Source organism: Ochotona curzoniae, unplaced genomic scaffold (assembly GCF_017591425.1).
Source record: "Ochotona curzoniae isolate NIBS_2020 unplaced genomic scaffold, NIBS_Ocur_1.0 patch64, whole genome shotgun sequence".
Classification (NCBI taxonomy): domain Eukaryota; kingdom Metazoa; phylum Chordata; class Mammalia; order Lagomorpha; family Ochotonidae; genus Ochotona; species Ochotona curzoniae.
Window position 1 is genome coordinate 65,171 of NW_024467044.1, and position 27,330 is coordinate 92,500.

A 27,330-nucleotide genomic window follows, 5' to 3' on the forward strand; every position below is an offset into this window, starting at 1 on the left:
ATAATGGACATTTTTGGAATGAAATGAAAGTGTGATTTCTCAGGAATGAGTTGCACAATTTAATTGACTGCCATCAACTCTTCACACAAAGTGCCTAGCTACAAAGTGCCACAATCTAGTAGAAAATTTCTTAAGCCTTAATTATCATAATAAAATCAAAGAATTTAGGCAAATAAAGGAAATTTATTATATTGAAGTATTAAATTGGCATTCATTAAAATCATCAGCAGTCAGTATTGTGGCATAGTAACTAAAGACTGCTGGTCTATCCCAAATACAGAATTAAAAGATTGACAACCTTCAAATGGATATAGAAATAGGTAGCATTCAAACTACATAATGAAAAGTTCTGAGAAGCAAGTTATTTTTGTGTACAGGGATGGATGAAAGTATCATGGACAATTTCTCAGGTAATGATTTTTCTCTACATTTAAATGTTGAACAATAATTTTAATAATGGAAAATGACAATGATTTTTGTTTTCAGCTGTTAAGTTGGTGCTATTGGTAAAATTACCACATAGACATTTAGGAGAAGGAAATGTTTTGGGGAATGTAGTTAGTAAAATGGACATATGGGAATAGCAGTTAAGGATCTTTTTTTTATCTGCATTCTTCGAAAAGATGGATAACAAAAACATGGAAAGACAAAAATCTGAGGGATATCAGAGATAAAGTTTTGATTATTAAACTAGCGAAGTTAAATCAAAAGGTAGTCAGGAAATTGCGGCCAAGGTTAGTGAAGTTTAAAGAGGAAGAACCAATCTATTTTGAGATACAACTCATATGAGATCATTGGATTTGGGCAGAAAAAAAAAATTCAGATTACGCTTACATTCTTTGATAAAATAGTGAGTAAAAAGACAGATTGAGTGGGTGACTCATGAGTTACAGGTAAGCCCAATATAAATTTTGCTGGTGTCTATTTTTCATACCCTAACATTTTGTAATTTTCAGTTTTTCTTAAAGTACTACTCAGCTTCTATTTAGAACTTTAAAAAATTAAATTCTTACAGATACGAAATTGAAAATGTTGGCTCCCCAAGAACCAAAGGGCCTTGTCCCCTTCACTAAAGAGTCTCTTGAGGCTATAAAACAGCACCTCGCTGAAAAACACAATGAGGAACTTGAGGAAGAAGAATTAAAGCCCAACTCTGACTTGCAAGATGGCAAAGAGCTTCCAATTATTTATGGAAGTCTGTCTAGAGGAATGGTGTCAGAGCCCTTGGAAGATGTGGACCCGTATTACAAAGGGAAAAATGTAAGAATTCATTGAAATTATTCTGACTACATTTTAATCATATTTCCAGAAATGCAAATAAAGGTAATTGACATAGGGTGCATTAAGGTAATGAAGAACAAAGAGATCATTTTAAATTTCACAGAACTATGTTAAGATACTTCTTCATGGGATAATATATAGTTGAGGATTTTATCAAAATTGATACACTACCTGGCTGGGTAGCTGTTAGGTTGGATTATTTGGATTATTTCTTAATGTATGCATTCTTAGGCCTTCCTATAAATGAACTTGTTGTACAGGAGGTTGAAGATTAATCATTTATGGGCTGTCAACATTTTTTTTAGGTTTACTTATTTTTATTGCAAAGTCAGATATACAGAGAGGAGGCAGACAGAGAGGAAGATGTTCTGTCTGATGATTAACTCCCCAAGTGGCCGCCAGGGCCAGCTGGAACTGAGCTGATCCGAAGCCTGCAGCCCCGAGTTTCTTCGTAGTCTACCATGCCGATGCAGAGACCCAAGGCTTTGGACCATTCTCAACTGCTTTCCCAGGCCACAGCAGGGAGTTGCATGGGATGTGGGGACACTAGGATTAGAACCAGTGTCCAAAAGAGATCCCGGCACATTCAAGGCGAGGACTTTAGCCTTGAGGCTACTGCGCCAGGCCCAGGCTGTCCACTTTAATTGACTATGAAATGTGTAACATATGCATAATTAAAATTGTCCAATTTGATAAGATTACAGATATGTTAGGAAGGAAAAGTCAGCTTGTATATTGCTTATCATTCTTATTCAAAAATATTTATTTTCTGTCTTCCAAGTAACTAGAAACACCTTACTACTATATGTCTCAAAATAATAACAATATTAAATATGAGCATAAGTATGTTCAGAAAAGGCAGAAATCTTTGAAAGTACATGAAGCTTCAAGAATTCATTAAGAAAGTAAAATTTTGGTTATGCCTTGAGGAGCACTTGAAAGTTTAAAAAGGCAAAGAAGATCTTTTATGGGGCCCAGCGCTGTGGCCTAGCAGCTAACATCCTTGCCTGGAATGCGCCTGGATCCCATATGGCCACCCAAAGCCTTGGGAGACTGCACCCACATGGGAGACCTGGAGGAAGTTCCTGGCCCCTGGCTTCGGATCAGCATAGTACTGGCTGTTGCAGTCACTAGGGGAGTGAATCATCGGATGAAGTGAATGATCTTCCTCTCTGTCTCTCCTCCTCACTGTGTATCTGAATTTGCAATAAAAATAAATAAATCTTTTACAAAATGAAGATCTTGTATGAACACATAAAAGCAAGAATTATGGAATGGGAAAAAAACAAAATGACATATAACCAGGAACTTAGCTGTGTTCTGACTTCTGACTTCTTGGCATTTTTAAAACAAAATGGAATATCTTGCTTTCATTAATTCCTAAGATATACCACATTGGTATTGTTGAATATGTTTCAATGTACAGGAGGGATATAGTATTTTGTTACTTTTAGGAGGAAGTCTGGGAGTGTGCTCCAATACAAATAACTCAGGTATAGCACTTGCAAAACACAACACATCTAAATATTAATGAAATGTATCCATTTGACTGAGTGCATAAGAAAACATTAAAAATGAGCAAATCTTATCTCAGCAATGGTCTTAAGACAGCAATGGTCATTAGAAATATGTTGCATAATTCATACATTATAGTTCTCACTTCTGTTAACTGGATTTTTTTCTCTCTACAGACTTTCATTGCATTAAATAAAAACAGAACTATCTTCAGATTCAATGCTGTTTCTATATTGTGCACCTTATCTCCTTTCAGCACAGTTAGAGGAGCAACTATCAAGGTTCTGGTACACCCATATCCTTTGGACTTGTTCACTGCATTTGAAACTAACTATTTCAAAAATTTTGGGTATTGTTCTCTTCCCAACTGATATTTCATGTAACATCATATTAATCTAAATTTAAATGTTCCATATTTGAAAAACTGTATAAAGTGTATTCTGTTACATCCAGTAGCAATAAACAATAATGGTTGCTGTTATTTTCATAAGAATACATATTTTTAAACATAGAGGAAAAATTTACCTCATGGTCTAGTATAAATAAAATATATCACAGAAGTATCTTTCCTGATATTATGCATTTCCCATTATTCCTTGACTGTAATCTACATTTTTCCGATATTTAATTTTAATCAGTGTCCTTACTGATTGTATATTTATGTCTATGAGTAACTTGCCAAAATGGGGACCAGCAATAGAGTAAGCTATGTAATTTTACTTTATATAATATCACATACATATAATTTTTAAGATTTTTGTTTCAAAACAAAATATGTAACAATATTAAAATGAAAAAGCAATGTAGTTATATATAAATTTCAAAATTTAACATAATTATATATTTAAGATGCATGTTACAGTAATTTTATAAACATCATTATGATTGAAACCAAGTATTCACATATGTACACTGATTCACACGTTTTAGGAATTATTTTTACTGGTTTTTTTATCTTAAATATTTCTATTTCCCAACAGATTAGATTAGCATAATATAAGTATTTGAGTCTTTACCCATATGTTTCTGCCTATGAAATCATACAAATGGGATTTATTTCAAATTGAATTATTAACGATTAATATTTTAGTGCTTAAGGTTTTTATTGTAACTATAACCCTAATTGGCTTCTAATTCAAAATGCTTCCTTTTCTTTCCATTCATAAGGAAATCATTTATTTTGCTTTTTATTCTACTTCTCTTGTCTTTGAGCTATGTAAATAGTCTAATCAGACTATAGTGATTGGCTGACCCATTTAATTTTCTAGAAAATAACACTTTATCTTTTGAGATTCAACTCTATTGTTAAAATTGGTTGACTCTGAAGAGCAATTAAAATTTGAGTTTATCATAAAAATCCTTACATGTATTGATAATGAAATTATATTTTCTCTGCTCCCTCCTTACTGTCAGGTTAATTGTTGTGCTGTCTTTATATGATATTTGCTATATGATCATTTACCTCAATAACATATAGTCCGTCATCTCTTTTCTAGGAATTATTTTTTCAAAAGTCAGTAGTCAAATTTCATGTGTAATATCACGAGATAGCCCCATCCTAAAAGTCCTTTTTAAAGCACTGTGCTAAGACTCAAGGGACACTTGCTTTTCTGATTATTGCCTGGTTGGGGCTTACCAAGCAAATCTGGTCCCACATTTCTTAAGAATTATTTAAAATACAAAATAGAGTTCAAGGGAGACTAGCACACTAGGAAGTAAAAGTACAAGGCAGTATGTGGCTCTGTTGACAAAGAAGGACTCCCAATAAAGCTTATAATTATATCTCTATATTGCAATATGAGGTTTTATGCTTTTGCTAGTACTTACAATGTCATAATGCTTTTAAATGTCAGAAAGTTAAATTTGTAAATGGTACTACAGGATTATAATAGTGTGCTACTATGGGGGAAAAGGTATGAAGGAAAAATGGGGATGGAGGAAACAGAGAGGAAGGAATGAACTCCTAATTTTAAAAAATGAGAAAGTAAAAGCATATTGTGAGAAACATAAAGGAGGTCAAGATTGAGGAAAGCAGGTGTACAAGTATACTGAAGGTTAGGAGCAGCTACAGAGGATTTGGTACATGTGAAAGGCTGAGACTAGATACACAATTTATGCAAGAGAATAGAATGAAGAAGCAATATATTTTGTTATAATTGAGATTTTCAGAAATTGACAGACAAGAGTAATCATAAACATAGTTTTCAAAGTTGAAAATGTGTCATGATTTAATAGTTATATGAAAAACTTCCTGCAGGCATACACTACTTGGAATTTATACTTTTGAAATCATTGTGAAACTGATTGCAAGAGGCCTCTGCACAGGATCCTTTTCTTTTGTTGGTGATGCATGGAACTGGCTTGACTTCAGTGTGACATTGTTTGAGTGAGTATTTCTCTCAATTGCAAACAGCTAGATGTCTTGCTAAGGAGATCCTTCTCATAAAACATAATTGAGAGCCACAAAGATTTGTGCCCCTTTATATGGCAGCTAAGTAGTACTTCATAGGTAGTAGTCATAGCAAATCTCACAGGCAACTGTCCCTGAGTAGTCTTCAGAATTTGTGATGAAAGTGAAGGCATGTGGTATTTTCTGTTTTATTTTGAACAAGAATGTGGATTGAATTGTTTCATGTCAATAATGAACAGATTTCCTAAAGGCTTAGGAAGGGATACTAGCATATTTGATTCTCTGTTCCAGTCTGCATTTCACTTAGCTACATTATTTAAAACAATAAATATGTCAACTATTAGAGCAGGGTATTTTAAACACAAACAATTTCTGGAATGGTACATGGAATTCTAATGATTTTGTATCTATTTTTTGCAATGCTTCTGTTCAATGCATTCTATATATCTATGGAAAAGATAATTACTAAACTCTTATTAAAGGTGCTAAATTATACTTTGTCATTTTTTTCGATTAAAAATACCATAACAGGAATAAATAGCATCTACTTTGTGAGAAGTAATTGAAAAAGTAGTATAGTGGTTATATGTTTAAATATATATATGTTTAAGTTGCTGTTATCTAAGATACAATGCAGAGTGCCATCATATGTATCAACTGCTCTTCTCAGTATTTTACCTCTGTTACCTCATTTAATCCAAAGAGAAGGCCCTGAAGCAAGCCTGCTATGCAATTGAGGCAAATGAAGCAGGAACGTTTGAGTATTTGCAAATGCCACGCTTCTAGATAATGATGGATTCACAATTTCTGTTTTATGTGTTCTATAGGTACAGTTACAAGAAGACAATTAAATGTTTCCAACACTCTCCTCCCCTCCACCAATACCCCTGTCTCTCTTCCTTCTCTCCATCAGTATTTGCAGACATAATTTTAATCTCTGTAGTCAGAAGCTTAATTTGCCACTAATCATATTTAACAAATAAAAAGTAAAAAGACCAAAAAATTATATTTCCACTGTACTATAAACACAAGCTAAAAATGGCAATCATACTCCAAAGTGACTATTTCATCCCCACACTTATTTTTATAAGTGTGTTCTCTATTAGCTGCCACATATCAGAAATAACACTGTATTTGAGACTGGCTTATTTTGCAGAGCATAATGGTTTCCAGTTCATCAACTTTGTTGCAAAAGATAGGATTTCATTATTTTTCTATTGTTGACTGGCATTCCATAGTTTTCTCTGTCTCTCCTCCTCTCTGTACGTCTGCCTTTCCAATAAAATAAATAAATCTTTAAAAAAAAAGAATTAGAATTAGTTTTTCTTGAAGTTTAGTAAAATTCAACAGTGAAGCCATTTGCTCCTGGGCTGGTCTTTTTTGGATGAGGCTGTTGACTCAATCTCTGCCTCAGTTATTGGCCTGTTTAGGTTTTCTGTGTCAACATGACTCAGTTTTGAAAGACTGTGTATCCAGAAATCAATCCATTTCTTCTGGATTTTCTAATTTGTTGGCATGTAGCTGATGATTGTTTTTTTCCCCTTGTGGTGTCCTTTGTTAAATTTACTTTTAAATCTCAAATTTTATTGAGTTGAGTCTTTTCTCTTTTTCTATGGTTAGTTGGGATGATGGTATATTGATTTTACTTTTTAAAAACTCAGCTGTTTGGTTCACTAATTTTTGTGTGTCTGCTTTCGTTTTATTCACTAACTTTAAATTCTTTCTCATACTAATTTTGAGCTTGACTTGTTTCTATTTTCTAGGTCCTTGAGATGCATTGATAGATTGTACATTTACTACATTTGCATCTTTTTTAGTTCATCCTTTAACCCTATTTAATGCCTTGCTTCATCACTTTCATAGTTTTTGTGTTAAAGTCCACTTTGTGTGAGACTGGGATGACTACCTCTGCTTGTTTTTCCTTATTGTTCTTGTTGTGGAATATTCCTTTTCATTGTACAGTTTCAGCTTGCTTGTATCTTAGTTGATCAGGCATCAAATAGATTTTGTTAAAACTGAAATCCATTCAACCAGTCTATGTGATTTGATTGGAGATTATTGAAAGGCAATGACTGGGTTCTGACATTGTGCCTTAAGTATTATTGTTTGACTTGAAATCCTTTGTACTTTTACTCATTCTTTCATTATATAATTGGCTTTTTCTATGTATAGCATATTGGTAAATATCATTTGTAAGGTTGAATGAGTTATAGCAAATACTCCATGTGTTTTGGAAGGTCTTTATTTTGCCTTATTTCATAGATTACTACTTTACAGGATGCAGAATTCTGGATTGGAATTGTGCTTCTTTTAAGACCTAGACTACTTTCAGCTATTACCTATTGGAAGGGGGCCCTCCAAAAGTAATCTGGCATTTTTCTTACACACATTTAAGAAACTTTTCTTTATTTTACTGTTGAAAATTTGACTGTAATATGTCATGGTGAATATTGATTCTGATCAACCCTGTTAGGAGGTCTTTAAGCTTCCTGTACTAGAAAGTCCCTTTATTTTTCCATATCAGGGAAGTTTTATGCTATTTGCTGAATAAAGCAGCTAATCAAGTATCTTTCTAAACCTTCAGGAAATTTAGATAAGTAGTTAGATAGTATCACAATCTCAAATATTTTCTTCTTTTTTTTTTTTTGTCAATTTCCAAGAATTTTCTTCTAGCTCAGATATTCTTCCTTCTGCCTCACCAAGCCTATTGTTGAAGCTTCCTACTGTATTTTCTTTCTCTTTTTTTCTAGTTGCTTTATTTTGACAGTCTTTACATAGTTGATTAGGGCACAAAGGGTCAAGGGCTACAGGAAAGTGGGTAAGACTATTTCCACATTATTGCTTTTTTCTGTATCTGGGGTAAAGTGGGAGATAAAGGGAGAAGCCCCACCCAGCCTCCCACCCATCCCAGGTCCCTGAAATGGGGCATGATCTAAGGGTCATGCTTGAGTGGTTTTGATAATTCAACAGTTCTGAATTGCTGCCTATCTCGCCATTTCAAGCCCAATGAAATAGCTGCAGAATCCACTGGTTGACATAGTCCAACTTACAGTCTCCATTTGCCCAGATTTTCACTGCCAACACATGGCTGGGTTGACTTGTTCTGTCCTCCGTGCTTTGTTGTGGTATCAGGTTTCCTCTGCAGGTTCTGATGGACCGCCATGTCCTCCATGTGCACCTAGGTATGCTGTCCACTGCTCTGTCTGAGCCTCTGAGAAGGTTCTTCTTTGACACTTGCACTCCAAGGTCAGATCATGGAACCTGCAGTTCTCTTCATTGTTGGGGTTCTGAATCCGGCAGCTCGATTGGGGACATCCCCAAAGAAACTTTGTCTGATGTGATCCTACACCAGATTCTTGCGTGTGCTTGCCTGTGCAGGGCCTGGCAAATTCCGTCGCCCCAGCTTATGCAAATGCTGGTGGTTGCAATTGCTGGGTTAGTTCTGTTACCAGCCCTGTCTTCCACACAAACAAATAGGTGCTGCAGTCCATCCTGAATCTGTCCGCTTCACTCTTGGCCCTCATGCAAATAGTGGGAGCTGCAGCCCAGTTGGGGCAACTCCCAGTAACCCCAAAAAGGCTTGCGCTTTGCCATGGTTTCCATGCTTGCCAGTAAGTACCACAGACTTCTTTAGTCTGTCCCACATCCCATTCAGTTCTCCTGCATATCAATGGGCATTCAAGCCTAGTTGAACCCAACCAGGCCCACCATCCACCCCACACACTCATGCTGATGGGTTCCGTTCTGTCCAGCCTGGTCTGCTCTACTGGTTTTCATGCTCTGCAGTGGGAGTGATAACCCAAGAGGGAGGTGCCCACTATTTCTTCCTGGGTCATTTCCAATCCCTGATTATGCACTTTCCAGGTGTTTCTGTGCAGTTTAACTTGACAGAATCAGCCCCCAGTGACAGCATCTGCAAGCTGATGCTGCGGCAAAGCCTAACCAACCCTTGCCCTCTCTAATTTATGCATGCAGCAGAAGGGACAGTCAACCAAGTTTGGCTTTTCCCTGATCTGGCTCACATGCGGCCCACAGATGTTGCAGCCCTGTCTGGTCTGGTCTGCTGCCATCCCAACTCATGCTCTCCAGTGGGAGTGGGGTACCAGCAGGGGTGCCCTCCACATTCCTTCTATCAGCTCTACCCCTCCCTCCCTGGTTCTTAAATATGTGCTTTGGGTGCTGCAGCCCAGTCCAGCATGGCCCTCCCTCAAATCAGCATTTGCCAGTGGGTGCTGTAGTCTGACCCGGCCCGGCCCACCCTTACTTCCAGCTGACACTGGTGAGGGTTACAGTCTAGCCGAGCCCAACAGGCACCCAATTCAACCAATATGTACTGGTATGTGTTGCAACCAAACCTGGCCTGACCCACACTCTCTTCTGGTGCTCAGATTCACCAATGGGTGATGTGAACTGGTTCAGCCTGGTCTGCCCCCAGCCTATGCCAAATGTATGCTGGTGAATACCTTTCCCTGATCTGGTCTGGGCTGCTCCCTATCAGCATCCCTGGCTCATGCAGACCAGAAAGTGTAAGAGCCTAGCTCGGCATTACCTTTGCTCCATCCTGATTTCTATTCTTACTTGTGAGCTAATGTTTGCTTGGCCCTGCCCAGTTTAGGCCCCCCACCCCACTCCATAATCAATTCACACATTAGCCAACAGTTGGAGCTACCTTGCCCAGCTTATTCAACCCCCAGGCCTGGAGCATGTGATCATCAGTGAGAGTTGTAACCCACTAGGGGAGTTTCCCAATTTCCCCCACTTGACCCACTCCCAGAGCCAGTTCTCATACATGCCAGTGAGTGTTAGGCCAGTGCCTGACATAGTCTGGCCTTCCATTTTGGCCTTGTATGAGCTGGTGAACATCGCAGTCTGGCCCAACCCATACCCTGTTTTAGGATGTGCAAGCGGGTGCTACTGTCTTGACCAGCCCAGACTGTTATCAGTTCCTTTACCTGTAAGTAATGGCAGATTCCATGGTCACACCTAGTTCAGCCCATCACCCCTCCCTCCAACTCTTGAGCTAACAAGTGCGACTAGTATTTCCACAGGATTTGGCCCACACATCCTCCACAGAATCTACCCCCGGAAATGGTTCTCTCGTGTGCTGGATAGTGTCATGGCCTTGCCTAATGTGACCCATAACCTGATCCAACATTCTGTCAGGTACTAGGATCTGGCCCTGCTAGACAACCCCCAGGCTTAGCTTTCTCATAGGCTGCTCTGTGGTGGTCTGCATTGGTCAGTGATAACAAGTTCTACACAGGACTTATAAGTAGGCTGGTATTTCAGTCTGACCCATAAAGATCATCTGGTCTCTCTCCTATAAACCACTAGGTCTCAGTACTGTCACTTGCATTCAAGGAAAAGTTACTCTGTTGTTGGGATTACTTCAGGATTTTCTATTTGTAACATTGAATTCTTTATTTCTAGTGCTTCAATATTTTTTCCTTTAATTTCTCAATCAGTAAAACTTTTTATCCATGTCATGTATGGATTTTTTTAGAGATTGGTGTTTGTGTCCTTTGGCCTAATAATGTGATCATTTTTCTCATCATTTCATCATTTTGACTCTTAGTCTTCACATTCTAGTATTGAAGAGCTGTCACTTCCTTTTGGGGAGTCGTGTCTTCCTTGGCTTTGTTCTTGCATTTTTATATTTATTTTTAGTCATTTCTTGAAGCACTTGCTGATTTCTTTTTTGCTCTTTGGTTTTAATTTTTTTTTAATTGAAAGATTTACAGAGAGAAGCAGTGACAGAATTTTTCATCTGTTGATTCACTCCCTACATGACTGCAATAGCCATAACTGAGCCAATTCAAAGGCAGGAGCCAGGAGTTTCTTCCCAATTTTCCACATAGTTTCAGGGATCTAAGTCTCATGTCCTCTCAAGGTGACCAATGCCTGCCTGGGGTTGGCCAGAGTGAATATAGTCTCCACTCACCCTGGCAGTTGAACCACACAAAAGATCTGTGCAGTCTTCCCTGTGAGCACAGAACCCTGCTATGCTAGTTGGACAAATGGAGATCTCTTCATCTCTCGTGTCAAATACGCTGAATGCCGTGAGACCCAGTTGCCATGCCATAAACTGTCAGACTGTCACAGAATTCCTAATCATTCTGTACAAGACCCACACAGGCACAGGGTGCTGTGGATCCGTTCATTCCCTTAGCCTGCTCTGCCCATAGAGTGAGAGGAGTTGTTCCCAGTGCCAGCTCCCTCTGTGTGCTCTGCCTTGGCAACTTTGCGTCCGGTAGCCTGTTGTAGGGCAGAAGGTGTGCATGCCTTACAATCCAATATGAGTGAGTAGACCCATCTGGCCACAAGCCAAGATTCAAAATGTGGAATGCAGATTATTCCTTTATTAAAATCACTTGGTCAAGTGTACCTGCACAAACATGGACACACAATTTTTGTTGTTCTTACAATAGCACACTATCTCACAGCTCGTCTGGGCACACTTCTCAGCTGATGAGGGGAAACAAGTGGGCTCTTTAATAATGGTTATTTTAGGTTCCCCATCTCCTGTTTTGGCTCCACATTGAACACAAAGTCAGCGTGGCCTGCAAGATTCAACATTTGCAATGCTGCCAGTATTCTGACTATGCTGATCTGCTGAACCCTCGCTCTTGTCTCTAGAACTGCCTTCTCCTTCAGTCTCATTCAGTGCTGCATAATTACACTGTCCGTACTTCTCCATGCCCTCTCTCTATATAACCTGTACAATTTCCACTGCAAACTTCTCTCGATTCTCCCTGGAAATGTTTCCTTCATTTTTCCTTGACTAGCTTCCCTTGATCAAAATCAGTGTGACTTTTCCTTATTCAGTCATCTTGGAGTCGCGGGGCCTGAATTCCTCATTTGGCTCAAACTGCCCTTGACCAATATCATAATGCCTTCTACACTCATCAGAGGTTATCATCACCATGATTACTATCATCTTATCAAATAATTTAATGAATCTCAATCCTTTACAAACTATCTATTTTTCATGTTCTAACTTTTTAGTAGCTGAATATTTATGAACAAAATGCAGAATATTTAACTTACAGAATTTAAGTATTTGCAATCTGAAATTTCACAAACTCTTATAATTTAATCATGAAAATTTATGTTATCCTGACCATTTTGCTTTGTGCCTGTCTTTGTCTTCCAATTAATAACAAAGTTATTTGCAAAACAGCGTAATTAGAATGGGAACAACACTTGAATATGTGCTTTTTAAAATGGCTTCAGAAAGTATAAAACTGTAGGTAACATAAACATGACTTTTCAGTAATTATGACTTAAATTCACAGGCTCATAGCAAGATATGTACCTGTAAACTTGATTCTAAAGCTCCAAACTGTTAGAACTCTGAGAATTCTGAAGGTTATTCCTCTAAATCAAGGTAAGATTATTATTGAATTCATTTTCCTCATTTTGTTTTAAATACTGCTCTGTATTCACTTCAAATCTTTTGTTCCTTAGAGAAAGCATTAACTTGAATAATGTCTCTGCTTTGAAAGTAAGAGTAGTTTCAATCTGTCACTGCAGAAAGGCAAGAGAAAATGTTACACTATATTTATTGTATGTGGCTATGTGGGACCAGTACTTACAATACAAAATATAGGGATCAATCAAGTGTGTTTTATTTTTATTCTTTTTATGTAGTTATTCTATTTATATTTTTGTGAGCTTATAAAATTATCCTGAAATTTCTGAGATAGCAAGCTAGAAAGAAAACTGATCTGTTTCCTTTTCCTCATTGCATTGAGAAATCAGTTGATACAAAGGACTGTAAGCTAACAAAGTTCAGTGCTTGAGAATGTGCAATCCACATGTTACAGTGCTCAAAGGACTTTACTAAATAAATTACAGCTAGGATCATGTAGACAGAAGATGCCGAGGGCTAATTTTAGCTTCCGTTTCTGAAGATGCTTCAGCAGGTACCCACCAACTCCTAATATATCCTTTTGAAGGAGGCAAACAGTTTCACTCCTTCTGGCCGCTGTGAGAAGTATCAGGAAATAGCTGCACTGAGAAATGAAATGGTGACTGTCAGACACATTTTATTTACAGGATGTTCTGAAGTGGAGCGCTAAGGCCAGACTTGGGCATACTGTGAGATTGGAATTCAGGATGAGAAAAAGAGAAGATTGGAGAAAATCTTAATATATTCATAACCTGAGAGTACAGTAAAATATCAACCCATAATCAAAACTATAAATTATATGTCTTGGGAATTGTATCTCCATAAGATTGTTTAGCCAAATGACCTGTGATATCACCAAATTCTAGCTAAGAAAACAAGCAGTGAGAATTCCCTTACTGGATTGTCAGTATCTGTTGTTTGCTTGTCACACTCTGAATATTACTTGTTGGAATACATCCAACAGGACAGCTGGGACAGCAGAGGCCTGTGGGATCCTGTTGAGAAGAGGCTCCAGGAAAGAGGAGGTGGCGGGCCTCTCACCCAGGGTGTGCTGTTGCTCTCAGTAGGTCCTTGGACGTGCCTTTGTGCTCCCCTTGATGATAGGCAAAATCTGCCTGGTCAGGTAGCCAAGAGTGGAGAGTATTCCTCATCTGTTCCCAACTTCAATAATGCTTTGATCAGTTTATCTTATTAGCCTGCTTGAACTCAGTTCTGAGTTGTCTGAACTAAGTTTTACTGAGTCTGTAAGAACTGTAACCTTGGAAATAAATTTTGTCAGTTGTCTAAGAGAGTACTGTCCCCCAATTTCTTTTTGGTAGCATTTCCTCCCCAGGTACCCACAGGGTAAACTTGTAATTACTAGAACATAGGGTTGCATAACCTGCACCTTGAACTTAGGATAATGAAAGAAAACAGGAGAATCGATGTTCACGGAGGAAGAACCTGCTCATAGGAGCCTGGAGTATGCAGGCTCTGAGATTCACACTATTTGCCTGAAGGAACATAAAGAAGGCATATCGTAATAAAATGAAGTATGTGGAAATATTTCTCAATACAGAAAGATAAACAGGCTAGTTAATAGAAACAATGTGATTTCTAAAAGATTTTATTTTCATTGGAAAGTTAGATATACAGAGAGGAGGAGAGGCAGAGAGTAATCTTCCTTCTGATTTCACTCCCCAAGCGGCCACAACAGCTGGAACTGTGCCGATCCAAAGCCAGGATCCAGGAGACTCTTCCAGGTCTCCCACATTGGTGCAGGGTCCCAAAGACTTGAGCCCTCTTACACTGTTTTCCCAGGCCACAAACAGGGAGCTGGATGGGATACAGGGCCAACAGGATTAGAACCGGTTCCTATATGGGATCCTGGGCATGCAAGGTGAGGACTTTTTAGCCACTAGGCCACCGTGCCAGGCCCAAAACAATGTGATTTTTTTTTTTAAAGAAACCTGTTTAAGGAATAGAAGCAAGCCTATGGAATCAGCATTTTGTAACCTCAGTATAATATGCCCTAGACACTTTTAAGCAGAAGATGAAAACAAGATAATAAAATAGGCAAATACAAATAAAGTTGAAACTAAAAATGGTAAAGATTAAAATACCCCATGTAAATATTTAGTGGTAGTAGAAGCAATAGGAAATAGTGTCATCAGTGCAGCAAACACATTTATATATTAAAAAATCAGGAGTTCTGTGCTAATGCAGTAGAGCAAAAACTGGGATAGATTAAAGATGAAAAAAATTAATTTCATCACAGGTATAATTGATGACCCTGAAAAAGATACCATGAGGGATGGGCTTTTGGTGCGCAGTTTAAACGGTCCTGTGGACTGCCGCTGTCAGACCACCCGAGTTCCAGTTTTCGACTTTGCTCCTAATTCTAACTACAGATGGTGTGTACCAAAGAAGGCAGCAGGTGATTGTAAAAGTCATCAGATCCCTGCCACACACATGGGAGACTGTAGTGAGTTCCTTCTCCTGGCTTTGTCCTGGCTAACCTCAGCTTTTGTGGGCATGTAGAAAGCAAAGCAGTGGGTTTCCTCTCTATCAAATACAATGAATAAATAAAATTAAAATGTCAATATATGTAATAATTCTTAAGCATGGTTGCATATTTTGACACGGAATTTCTATGTAAAACTTAAAAAGATTTGTAACACTAAAAATAAACGTTTTATTTGACCTGTAAATAATACATTTACTAGGAAGAAAGTTATGTATAGTAGTGAAAGTGATGACTTGAGATTTGATTGTTGTTTATAGCTCTTGTCTAGTAGTCTTTCTACTTTCTATTTATTAAATTCTTCCTTTAGTGGAGGACTAGGACTGTGGCTATAAATGGAATGAATGCATGTTACTGTAAAAATAAAAAGAAAAATAAGAAACAAACAAATAGGGAGAGTGGAAGAGAGCAAGCAAGGATAAATGAGAAGCACTATGTTCTTAAACTGTACAGAGGAAAGAAATGAAATCTGTTCTGTTTATAAATAAAAATGTTTTAAAGCTAAAAAGTGGTGGCAAAAGATTACAAAGAAGTTTTTGCATGAAAAGAAGTAAACTTTCAGGTTTAATCCTAAATACCATATTTCTATAGAGACATAAATGACTGTTCCCATTCCATTTCATTCAATGAACAACTGAGTATGTTATACATGGATAGATGTTCAATTGTTTTTAATGTTTAGTGTAAAGAGAATAGGTTTCATGTATTTCATAGATCTAATCATACTATATGTATATATGTAACCATACTTCCCTCCCTTCATACTTACCTTAATCCCCCTTCCTTACTTCTTTTTCTTTCCTTTAATTTTTACAATACATTTCAAGTTACTTTATAATCACAGGATTACTGCTACATTCACCGTAAATAATGTTCAATAAGTAAATCATATAAAGACTACTGTTCAACAGCAATATGGGCAGGGCCTACACACAATAATCAAGTTATAAGATGCCGCTTTCATCCTTACAGTTTTTTGTCTTCTATATTAATAACGCGGTATGGTTACTCCCAATTTTATGAAAATAAAATTGAGGTAAATAAATGTTGACTTACTTGCTCAACATCACAGAGTTAATGTTCTTATTCATTTGAGGTCCTAAACATATATATCAGAGAGGAAGGAGAGAAGTGAATAAAGAAGCAAGGAAACAATGGTTGAGTCCATATGTCACAGTTAAAAGGGCGGTTTCATCTTGTTCCTTCAAGCTATTTTATATTTCAGCAGTATTTCTAACTCATTTACATTTATAGTTTTGTATTTTAATATTTGTAAAGAGAAACAATTCTAAATGTTGTGTCTGAATTATTTTGTCAGGTATTTTAAATTAGCAGCAATACAGAAATCACAGATTTTTAATATTCTGTTCAGTAGAGCTGAATAATGAGGAAACAATATGAGATATAAAACTATCAGTTTGAATTGATAAAGCATTTTGCACGGCAAAGTTTACTAATGCTGCTTAACTAGATCTTATTTTACCAAAAAGAAGCCTTTCTCTTTCCAGGTCTGAAGTCACTTGTAGTGATCCTCATCCACTGCTTCAAGAAACTGCTTGGTGTCATTATCCTAACTCTGTTTTTTCTGAGTGTATTTTCTCTAATTGGGATGGGGCTCTTCATGGGTAACCTAAAGCACAAATGTTTACGATGGCCTCAGGAAAATGAAAATGAAACACTGCGTAACAGTACTGAAAACCCATATTACATTCGAGGTAAGAAATACCACTTATGGCAGTTTTATACAAGTTATTTATAGAGGCAATGTCAGAAACTATGAACGTTGAACTTCAGAGCAAACTGTAAATCTATTGTAATTCTAAAGTGCTAATTTGGATCTGTTTCATTATTAGAAGAGCAAGTGCCCAATCTTTAGAGTTAATTGTGCAAATTTCCTTTCCCCAAAGATTATAGCCAAAATATTACTCGCATCCATGAGAGAAATCTTAAAATAGTCTCTTTATAATATTGCTTTCTTCTAATAAAGTTGCTTATTAAAATATAAAAGTAAGTTTATTAACTAAGATTTTTGAGAGGTCCTTATTGTGAACACTGGCAACGCCAGCATCCTATACCAGGACACAGGTTTGAGTCCTGGTTACTCCACTTCTAGTTTCCTGCTAAAGTGCCATAAGAAGGCAGTAGCTGATGGCGTGCATGCTTGGACCCACTTGATTGGAGTTTCAGGCGCCTGACTTCAGCCTAGTTCTGTTCTGGAAGTTGCAGCATCTCTCCTCATTCCTCTCCCTCTTACTCTGTTTCTCTCTCTCTTTCTCTCTCTCTCTAACTCTGCCATTTAAAAAAATGCAATACATCCTCAAAACAGTTTGAGATGTCTTTATAAGCAAAGTAAAAAGGTCCACGCGATGAAAATTCTTACTACTTTTTTATTTCATATACTGATAAGCATTTTAAAAACTTGCATTTATCATTTGTATAGCATTTATAATAGGATAATTTCTTCGCTCTTGTACCTGTATCATTCACTGTCCTTGCCTTATAGCTTCCCCATAATCCTTTAGAAAAGGTGTTAATAACTCATGCCTTATTGCAAATAAGGCAATTCAGAGAAAATCAATGGTGCTTTAAATGCAATATTGTGAAACTGGAATTCAAACCGCACTCAGTTTGCCTTCAAAACCCATTCTCTTTCATAAGGACATTCTCTCTTAGTGGATCTTTTTTTCTCCTATTAAAATGATCGATTCCTTTCTCCCAGCATTTAGAAAAACTAGAAGCAAATTTTTCAACCACAGACATAACATTGTAGAAAAATATATGACATGGATACTAAGATGTCAGTTGGCTCACCTACATCACACATTGTAGTGGCTGAATTGAGTCCTGCTCCTCTGTCTACTTCTGTATATTCTGAGCATGTGGGTGATGACTCAAACAGTTGAGTCCTTGCCATCCAGTTCAGAAACCCAGATTTCATTTCCAGCTCCCAGTTTGTCCTCAGCATTAGAAAGCATTGGGGAGTTAGCCAGCAAATGGGAGGGTTGTCTTTCTCTCTCCAGCCTTCCCTTCCTCCCTCCCTTTGTGTATGTACATGTGTGTATATGTGCCCATTTCCATGGCCAGCAAACTAATAAAAATACACACATTTTGTTTGGGTAAAAAACCAGGAGTGGGATTGCTGTGGAATCCAGTTATGTTTTAGCAAAAATTGAACAAAAGAAAGGAGGGGAATTTTGAGGGAGCATGATAGGGAGGGAAACAAACATGCTTATATTAAGATTATACCTATGAAATATATAACATCTGTTATATAAAAAATTTAATGAAAATGCTATGCTTATAAATGCAAGTCATAGACCACAAGTAGTGTTGTTTTCAAACAATTTAGTTGGAGTTTTTTTTTTTCATAAATCTGCTCTTCCTGGCTGGTTTTCTTACTCTCTCTAAAAGTCTTCATTTGAAGAAGCATTTTTTGTCTTTGTGCTGAGTTTTGTCACTTCCAGGGCAGTGCATCAGCTGGATTCCTGAAGGTCTTTTGCTATGCATCAGTTGGTAGGTGAAAAAGGTTATGCATAAGCTGCCCCCTCTCAGCTGCAGACTGGCTGCTCATCTTCAGTATAGATCCCACTGGCCTGCACATCTTCTACTAAGGCTGACATGCAGAATATCTTTTCTTTATTCTAGAAACAAAAACCTTTTATTATTTGGAAGGAGAAAGATATGCTCTTTTGTGTGGTAACAGAACAGATGCTGGGTAAGTGGAGAGAATGCTTTCCATCAAGGTGATGTCACAAATCAATACTACTTGCTGAATGATTGTAGCTCTTACTGTACATCATTACTTGATTATCTCATTTTATGATAAAAGCCATGGTGAGAAGTTATCTTGGTCCATTCAGGCTGTTGTAATAAGATAGCATAGTTTGAGTGACTTACAAACAACACGAATTTCTCTCAGGCTGGGAGGCTGAGAATCCAACAAAAAGCTATCCATAACTGTGGTGTCTGAAGGGGGTCACAAGTGGCTCTTAATCAGCTCCATGTTGCTCTTTCCTCCCATGCTTAAAGGATGTGGAATCTCTCCTGAACTTCTCCTGCAAGGGTGGTGATCATATTTGCAAGTCTCCATTGTCATGATCCAAACTTTTGTCTCATAATACAATAACCTTGGGGAACGTTAGAATTTCGATGTAAGAATTTTGCCAGAGGTGTGGCACAGAGAGTTAAACAACTGCTTGCTATGTCAACATCCCCCTTGGGCTATTAATATGGCCTGAGAAGGCAGTGGGAGATGAGCCACGTGTTTGTAAGATATATTACTCCCTGAGGAACTTCTATTATTCATAGACAGATGTCCCACATTTATGGTTTCTATCATTTGAAAGTCCCTAAAGTGAGCAGTTTCTCTTTTCTTTGGCTTTTTCAGTCAATGCCCTGAAGGATATGTGTGTGTCAAAGCTGGCATAAATCCTGATCATGGCTTCACTAATTTTGACAATTTTGGCTCAGCCCTATTGGCTCTGTTTCGGTTGATGATGCAGGATTACCCCGAAGCACTTTATCACCAGGTAAGAATGTGGAGATTCATCACTACACTTGGGAAGGGCACCGTGACTTCCCTTCCAAAATGATCCTCAAGTGTAATACATTTCATTAAAGTTTTATGTGCAGGAGAACTTGAAAGCACAAGAAGAGAATCAAAACTAGTAAATGCTATACTATCAGCAGATAACTGCTAAGTTTGTGCTTTTGTATTTTATTTAATCTTAGAAGTGATGAAAGTAATGTGTGTGTACACATATACGCATACACATACACTCCAAAGTTACAATGCTTCAGATTCACAGCATTTTGACTTTATTGTGTGACAAAAGAGAAGTCATCACATCAAAAACACAGTTTAATTTAGAATTTTGATCTCATCCTGGGGTATCAGTATGCAATGTGATGCTCGCTTGTTATACTCACTGGCACAGAGTCACAAGCAGCTCCCAGCCAGGTGATCCCAGCTTAAATCACCCATATTCTGCAGTGCACTGTGTTACTCAGCTGTGCTTTTCACTAGATTAGGTGTGATAATTTATTTTTATTTATGACCCTTTTAGCTACAAATGGGTTTATTGAGACATAAAGCCACCAGGATTAACTGTGTTTTTTGTGTGAAGATAGTAAGACCCATAGAAGTTTCAGTAAGACATACCAATTCATACTGAAGGATTATATCATTATACAGCCCAATAAAGGTGTTGGTTTTCTCTATACCCCCCAAATACTTAACATCGGCATTTTTTTGGTAACATTTATTTAAAGGCAATTTTTTTCCCTTCTACTAATGAAATAGGAGACCAATCTAAAGGTGTCTAGTGTTAGTTCTTTTCAGATTTTCATCACTGCAAAATGAGTTTTTAGGTAATTGATACAAGTAGTATTTGCTTTGGATTTTTAACCTTGTTGTAAACTGAACCAAAGTGGAACTGATGAAAAGTCATTAGTCATCCTAAAGACTGCAGTTCATGTTCTGGAGAAAAGTGTGTTTCATTTTCAGGTAAAAATATATTTGATCCAAGCATTCTTCAGTATACTATATACAGAAGTGAACCAACAATGTAAATCTCACCAAAGAGTTGCACTTAATAGTATAACCAACATTTATTGTACAGATTCCACATGCACTGTTTCATCTGAGGGGCCAAAACTGTATTTGTGAAGCACAAAATTAGAGTATGTACACTTTTTAGTACTACCATGAGATGTATATAATTTAACCATGCTAGTATTATATGCATTTTAATTTACTGCAATCATCTATAGAAAGAGTGAAAGTTCTGATTCAGACATAAAACTTGAGATCTTATGGGAAATTGCCCCTATGTGATTTTTTGCTTTCTCTCTTGTATGTAGTACATTAAATACTACATTAACTTTGTACAGAATGAGAAAATTAAGGCTATTTATAAATATACATATTCTGCATGGTCCTCTATAATACTTATTTCTGACTGTTGAATGCATAATTGTAAATAACAACCAGTACAGCAGTAAAAACAGGTAACTAAGTCCTTAATTGTTGCCTGACTGGAATAATCAGCATAGATAACTTTTACTCAGTTAGGTAAATCTATTTTTGTGTTTCTTTTTGTGTTGCATTCAAATATTGTCTACTCCTACTGTAATGACTTCATCTAGGTTATATACCTTTTCCATGTAATTTACCTAAAGATTTTTTCACCAAAGCAAATATCTGCTTGCCTCCTCTTATGCCAATCTGATCTTGCACCACATTATGACTTTACCATAAATTAATGATCAGAGGAAACAATCTGAAAATTTTCTCAAATAAGAGTAAATGGCATGAATTTAAAAATCCAAATGCAAAGATAAGAAATTTCTTTATTTGAACCACGTAATTTTTTTATCAAAAGGTAATAGTTTTCCTCTCAATATGTTTTCTCTATTATTGTTTTAAAGACACATGGTCATCCATGTGAATTGAATGACATAATCTGGTTTTGTAGTATATGTTCAATACTATATATATAGTACTATATTGTGTGTGTGTATTATATATATATATAGTATTGACATATATATGTATGTCTAAAATTAAAGATACTCATTTGTAGGTCAGGTAGAACTAGTACTTAAGTTGTTTTGTGATTGTTTTACTTATTGCTAAATGTTTTCAGAATTTAATTTAATTCTTTATTTTTAAAATGCACCATAAGATGGTAAATAACATTTTCATCTTTTGTTTTTGTTTTCTCCTCCTCTTAGATTCTTTATGCTTCTGGGAAGGTCTATATGATCTTTTTTGTTTTGGTAAGCTTTTGGTTTGCCTTTTATATGGCAAGTTTGTTCTTAAGCATAATTGCTGTGGCCTATGAAGAAGAAAAGCAAGCAGCTTCCGAAAAACCCAAGAACATTATATCAACATTTAAACAGAGTGTAATGGAACTGCAAGAAAGAGATGAGGTAACACAGGTACAGTTTTTTTTTTTTTAATTCTTAAAACCAAAGTGCTAAAAATGTCATGTCCTGGAGTGTGTTGCTTTTTGATATATGAATTGTTTTTGGTGGAGTAAGAAACACTTTATGCAAGAGGAGTTTCACTTTTGCTATATATATTTTCTTCCTTAGAGCACAGTGGTAAGAGTAAATGACATCCTAGAAGATGCCCCCCAAAAATGCAATTTCATGTTTAAAAAAATGTAATTGCTCTGATAAACTGTAGGATTACCTGAAGTGTATATTTTTGGAACTTGACTGTTTTTATTACAGGCATAGTCTGTTCATTTAAAGCTACTTCAAACAGCACACCAGAACTAATTATGGAACTTGTGTGCCACTTAAATATGCTCATTCCTTCCCCACTTTAGAAAATTTTGAGGAGTAGGGGCCAATGCCATGGAATAGTAGGTCAAACTTCAGGCTATGCTACTGGCATGCCTAGAGTGCTGGTTTGTGTCCTGGTTCTGCTCCAGCTCCCTTCTTATGGTTCAGGAAAGCTGTAGCATATGGAACAAATTTTTGGGCACGTGTACCTACATGGGAGTCCCAGAAGCTCCTGAATTTGGATTGGTTTAGCTTTGGCCATTGCGACCATGGGAGTGAACCAGCTGGTGGAACATTTCTGTCTGTCTCTCCTTTCTATAAATCTGCCCTTCAAATAAAAGTAAAATTAAAAAGAGAAATCATCAAGGTTGTGAAAAGAAAACCTCACATTATTGGCTTTCTGATTTTTAAAAAATATTTATTTTTATTGCAAAGTCAGATACACAGAGAAGAGAGACAGGGAGGAAGTTCCTCCATTTGCTGATTCACTCTTCAAATGACCACAATAGCCAGAGGTGTGCCAATCTGAAGCCAGGAGCCAGAAACTTCTTCCAGGTCTCCCATGCAGGTGCAGGATCCCAAAGCTTTGGGTCATCCTTGATTGCTTTCCCAGGCCACAAGCAGGGAGCTGGATGGAAAGCAGGGATCTCAGGATTAGATCTGGGGCCCATATGTGATCCAGGCGTGTTCAAGGTGAGAACTTTAATTGCTAGGCCACCACTCTGGGCCTTGGTTTTTTTTTTTTTTTTAATGAAATGTGCTGCACCTTGGTGTAGGGGTTAATTTAATCATAGAATAACTAGATACATAATTAGTAAAATCTAATAAAACTTAATGGTGATTTCAATTGCCTTGTTGTTGTGTGCATGCATACTGTATCATATCATTGGTCTCATGGCAGAAAATTCCGTCTAAGTCTGAACGTGTTGCCCCAAGTAGCACTGAAGAAGTTGTTTAAAATTATTTTAAATGCCAAATTGTGCCATAAGTGTACCAGAAGGAAAAATAGGGTCAAGAAAGCAGCAGTAGTGCTTTCTTAAATCCTAAAAACAAACAATCTTAAATCCTAAAGACAATCTTAACTCTTCCTTAAATTATTTTTTCTGATATATGGGAAAATAATCTAGATTGAGGGATAAGATAAAAAGGAGCAAGTTACATGGTCTTGTGGTTAAGATGCTGATGAAAATGTTCATGTCCCACTTTAGAGTGCCTGGGCTACATTCTTGACTCTGGCCTCTTATTCCAGATTCCTGCTAATTCAAATCATAGAAGAAAGCATATAATACAAGTAGTTGCATTCCTGAAACTCAAAAGGGAGAACTGGATTGAGTTTCTAGCTTTAGGATTTGCATCCTGAGCATTGCAAGGATTTGGATCATGAACCAGAGGATGGAATGTTTTCCTTGCTCTCTCTCAAGGAGATAGATGAAGAGTCTTACATTATAATAGGACATCATATATTAAGACATCATGACTTATATTAAGGAATCATCAAGAAAAACACCAAGAAGGTCCTTGAATGAAAAAATGGGGTCTAATAATGTGATGTTGGATCCTACCATATGGGTTGATAGCTACTTGTGCCCATAACAGGTATACCACTGTATAAGAAGTATCTAAGTCCATATGAAGAAAACACATATGGAAAAGATGCTATTGAATAACCATTGTATCACCTATTAGCAAGTCACAGGAAAGCAATTTACGAAAGCTTTCCATCTCTAGAAATGACCCCGAAGTCCTTGAGATGAAGACTAGAATTAGATATGTTGAATATGTAGTTTGTTCTGAAGTGGCACTTCAGATTCTCAAGGGCTCACAAATACGTCCAAGAGCATCACAGTACTTCTCTTCTCTCATGGTGAGACATTCTATTTCCTCTTATGAAGTACTTGAATGATTATCTTTATTGACTTGGTCTTTGGTGAAATTCCAATTATCACTAAGTATAATAGCTTTATAACAAGCAATGTCTGTATATTCAGGATACATTTGAGGGTGTTGGTTTCTGTATCACTATTATCGGTTTTTTTTTTTTGGATATACACTGCTGCATCTTAATAAAGTCTTTCACTTCTGTTATTATTTGTTCATAAAAATTTTGGAAAGGCATGAATTATTAATTCCGTTTCGTGTAACTTTCTAAAGAGTTGCCTGTAAAATACTTGCAAGTGTGATTTAAATAAACAATTCTTGCTTCCCAAGATTTAGCTTTCCTTTTGAATTTTTAAAAAAGCTAAAGAGCAGGACTCGGTGGACCTGCAGACTCTGAACTGCACATTCTGAGATGAAACTCAGAATGTGGTGTGACTGGTATTTATGAAACCAGAGAGTACTTGATTGATGTGTGAGTGTCATGAGCATAGTCAAACCTTGGGTATCTGTTAGGACACTTTAGATATGTCACCACAGCACTTGCTAGTCACAGTGTGCAGGGTATGTGTAGTCCATGAATCTTAAGCAACAACCTCCCCTTTGGAAGGCAGTGAGGGCCTCCATGCCATGTAACCCTGTTGAAGAGTGATCTCATCTGTTTAGATCCAGGTAACAAGTATGCCATTATTTTGATCATTAGTGTGTGCCAAATATAAAACCTATTGTGAACCACTATAATGTGATTATCATCCATCATCATATCCTTAGGGCTTGAATTAAAATATACTATTAAATATGATCACAAGGAGCATCTGACTATTTTTGTGTCGTTTATGACTGCATAGACCTTGTAACATTTATATTAAAGTCCAAACATCTCAGACGCCTTTCCAAAGTAAGATTTTTTTCAACCCTGTTAAAAACTTCAACAAAGCAGTGAACCACTTAAAATCATTACTCAAGAGACACAAGGAACAAAAATAAGTGATTCCTGTATGTCATTATGTCATTTCCACTCAAGCCAAAGCTTTTAAATCTATCCCATTGCTTATTTTTTTATTTTTCTTATTTTTTTAATTTATTTTTATTGATTACATTGCACTATGTGACACAGTTTTACAGGCACTGGGATTCCCCCCTCCCCTCCCCAAAACCCGCCCCCCCCCATGGTGGATTCTTCCATCTTGTTGCATTACCACAGGTCAAATTCAGTTGAGATTCTTTCCTTGCAAGCATCTACAAAGCATAGAGTCCATCCAGCATCTTATTGTCCAGATAAGTTCAACAGTTTCATGGGGAGACCGTCTCTGGTCTGAAGGTAGAGCCAACAGAGTATCATCCCAATCAATTAAAAGCCCCGACATTACATCAGTAACAATTTATAACATAATGGAATTAGTTGACATGGTATTGTGTAACCAGCATGTTAAAAGAGAGAGAGGAAAAAAAAAAAAAAGAGTGCAAGTTCTGAACCACATCCTATGACTTCTACATTGACATTACAATTATTAGTTTATATACAGCTGGGTTCTATACACCTTAAAACGGCTATAAATTACTGTTCAGCTGTCTCGTGAGGTCATATGCGCAGAGCAGGGGGGGACCCCAGAGTGGAGCAGGCAGACAGGAGGAGGCTTGTATCCCAACCCTGAAGACTCCTAGTGCGAGCTCCAAGGACTACATCCCAACCGCCAAGGAGACCACGGGGAATAGGAATGCCTTCGGAGGGCAGAGGCTGAGAACTCTGAGGTCACCCACCTCCATTTGGCTCTCCCTCATGAGATGGAAGAAGCCCATACCCCGCCTTGCAGGATCCAAGGTCATCGGAGCAACCAGGAGCACTGAGCGGTCCGCAGAAACAAAACAGTAAACTTCCTTCGGGACTAGGGAGAGGAGCTTTCTCTGGTTCTTGCCTGGTGCCGACTTTGGGTCCCCACTCTCTCTCGTAATGACCATCAGGATCACTCCAGAAACCCCTCAAAACAAACTAACAAACAAACAAACAAACAAACAAAAACCTAGAATAGATGGAGAACAGCAAGGAAAGCTTAGAAACAGGAAATGGGCAGTGGGGATGCACTTATAACTCACTGGGTGGGACACGAAGATTAGTTACTCCTCACTAGGGTATTGAAGATTTCTCTGCACACCCCTCCTAAAACCGTTCACCTAAACTGTTGACATATGTCTTGTTACAGTTATAGAGTTAGACTACCCGAAAAACAGCCAGGTTCTGCAAAATCATGCTTCAACGCTATGAACTGCTAAATACTAAAATTAAAATAGCCATTGTTTATTTTTAATTTAGGGCTTATTCCATCATCACAAAATCAAGTCATTTTAGTTATATCAATATAGTTTGTGAAGTTAGAAAGTTAACATTCTTAAGGAAAAAATATAAGATGCTAGAGAAATACTCTTTTATTAGTCAGTGACATGTTTGCCAAACTCAGCATGTCACAGTGATCCAAACTGTATTTAGAAATTTTGGCCAAATATATTTTAATATCACTGCCTTATTTCTACTTCTCTTTTAATTGGCTCTACAATATGCTTTTATTGAATTTCAAGTGTACACTTTTTTCAAGTATGACTATTGTGATCCTAAATCAGTTTAATATTGCCTAAAATATAAATACTGATAAATGATAGAAATTTAAAACACTTCTAAAGGCAAGAATCAGAATTTTAAGTAAGGTTAGCCAATTCACCATTATAGTGTTAGATCTACAAAGATAAAAAGGCAGAATTAACTAATGAAATGCTTTTTCAGACCACACACATAGAAATGAAGACTAGATCATCAGCTTCTATGAACACATCTTTGGGTATACTGGAAGATCCTACTTTCAGACAAAAAGAAGGTAAGGAAAAAGTATACATTCACTGAGAGAAGGTCTATTCATGGAAGATTAACTTTTAAAGAAATTCTGCAATATCTTTAGAGTCTTAAATAGTTATAACTCAAATTTAAGGAGTATTAGAGGATATTAGAATGAATAGTAAAAGACATTTAAAAACATGTTTTAAACATTTCAA

At 37.0% G+C, this 27,330-nt stretch overlaps 1 protein-coding gene across 1 annotated transcript in view; it reads left to right on the plus strand.

The window, feature by feature from the left end:
* The first annotated feature begins 1,029 nt into the window (after positions 1-1,029).
* Positions 1,030-27,330, plus strand: part of LOC121168149 (sodium channel protein type 7 subunit alpha-like) — a 53,366-nt gene continuing 27,065 nt past the window's right edge. The window contains exons 1-10 of the mRNA XM_040997971.1: positions 1,030-1,260; positions 2,973-3,091; positions 3,408-3,497; positions 5,054-5,182; positions 12,502-12,593; positions 16,629-16,835; positions 18,766-18,835; positions 19,508-19,649; positions 21,856-22,053; positions 27,065-27,155. Of these exons, the coding sequence (XP_040853905.1) occupies positions 1,030-1,260; positions 2,973-3,091; positions 3,408-3,497; positions 5,054-5,182; positions 12,502-12,593; positions 16,629-16,835; positions 18,766-18,835; positions 19,508-19,649; positions 21,856-22,053; positions 27,065-27,155 (1,369 nt within the window). The remainder of the gene's footprint in view (positions 1,261-2,972; positions 3,092-3,407; positions 3,498-5,053; positions 5,183-12,501; positions 12,594-16,628; positions 16,836-18,765; positions 18,836-19,507; positions 19,650-21,855; positions 22,054-27,064; positions 27,156-27,330) is intronic.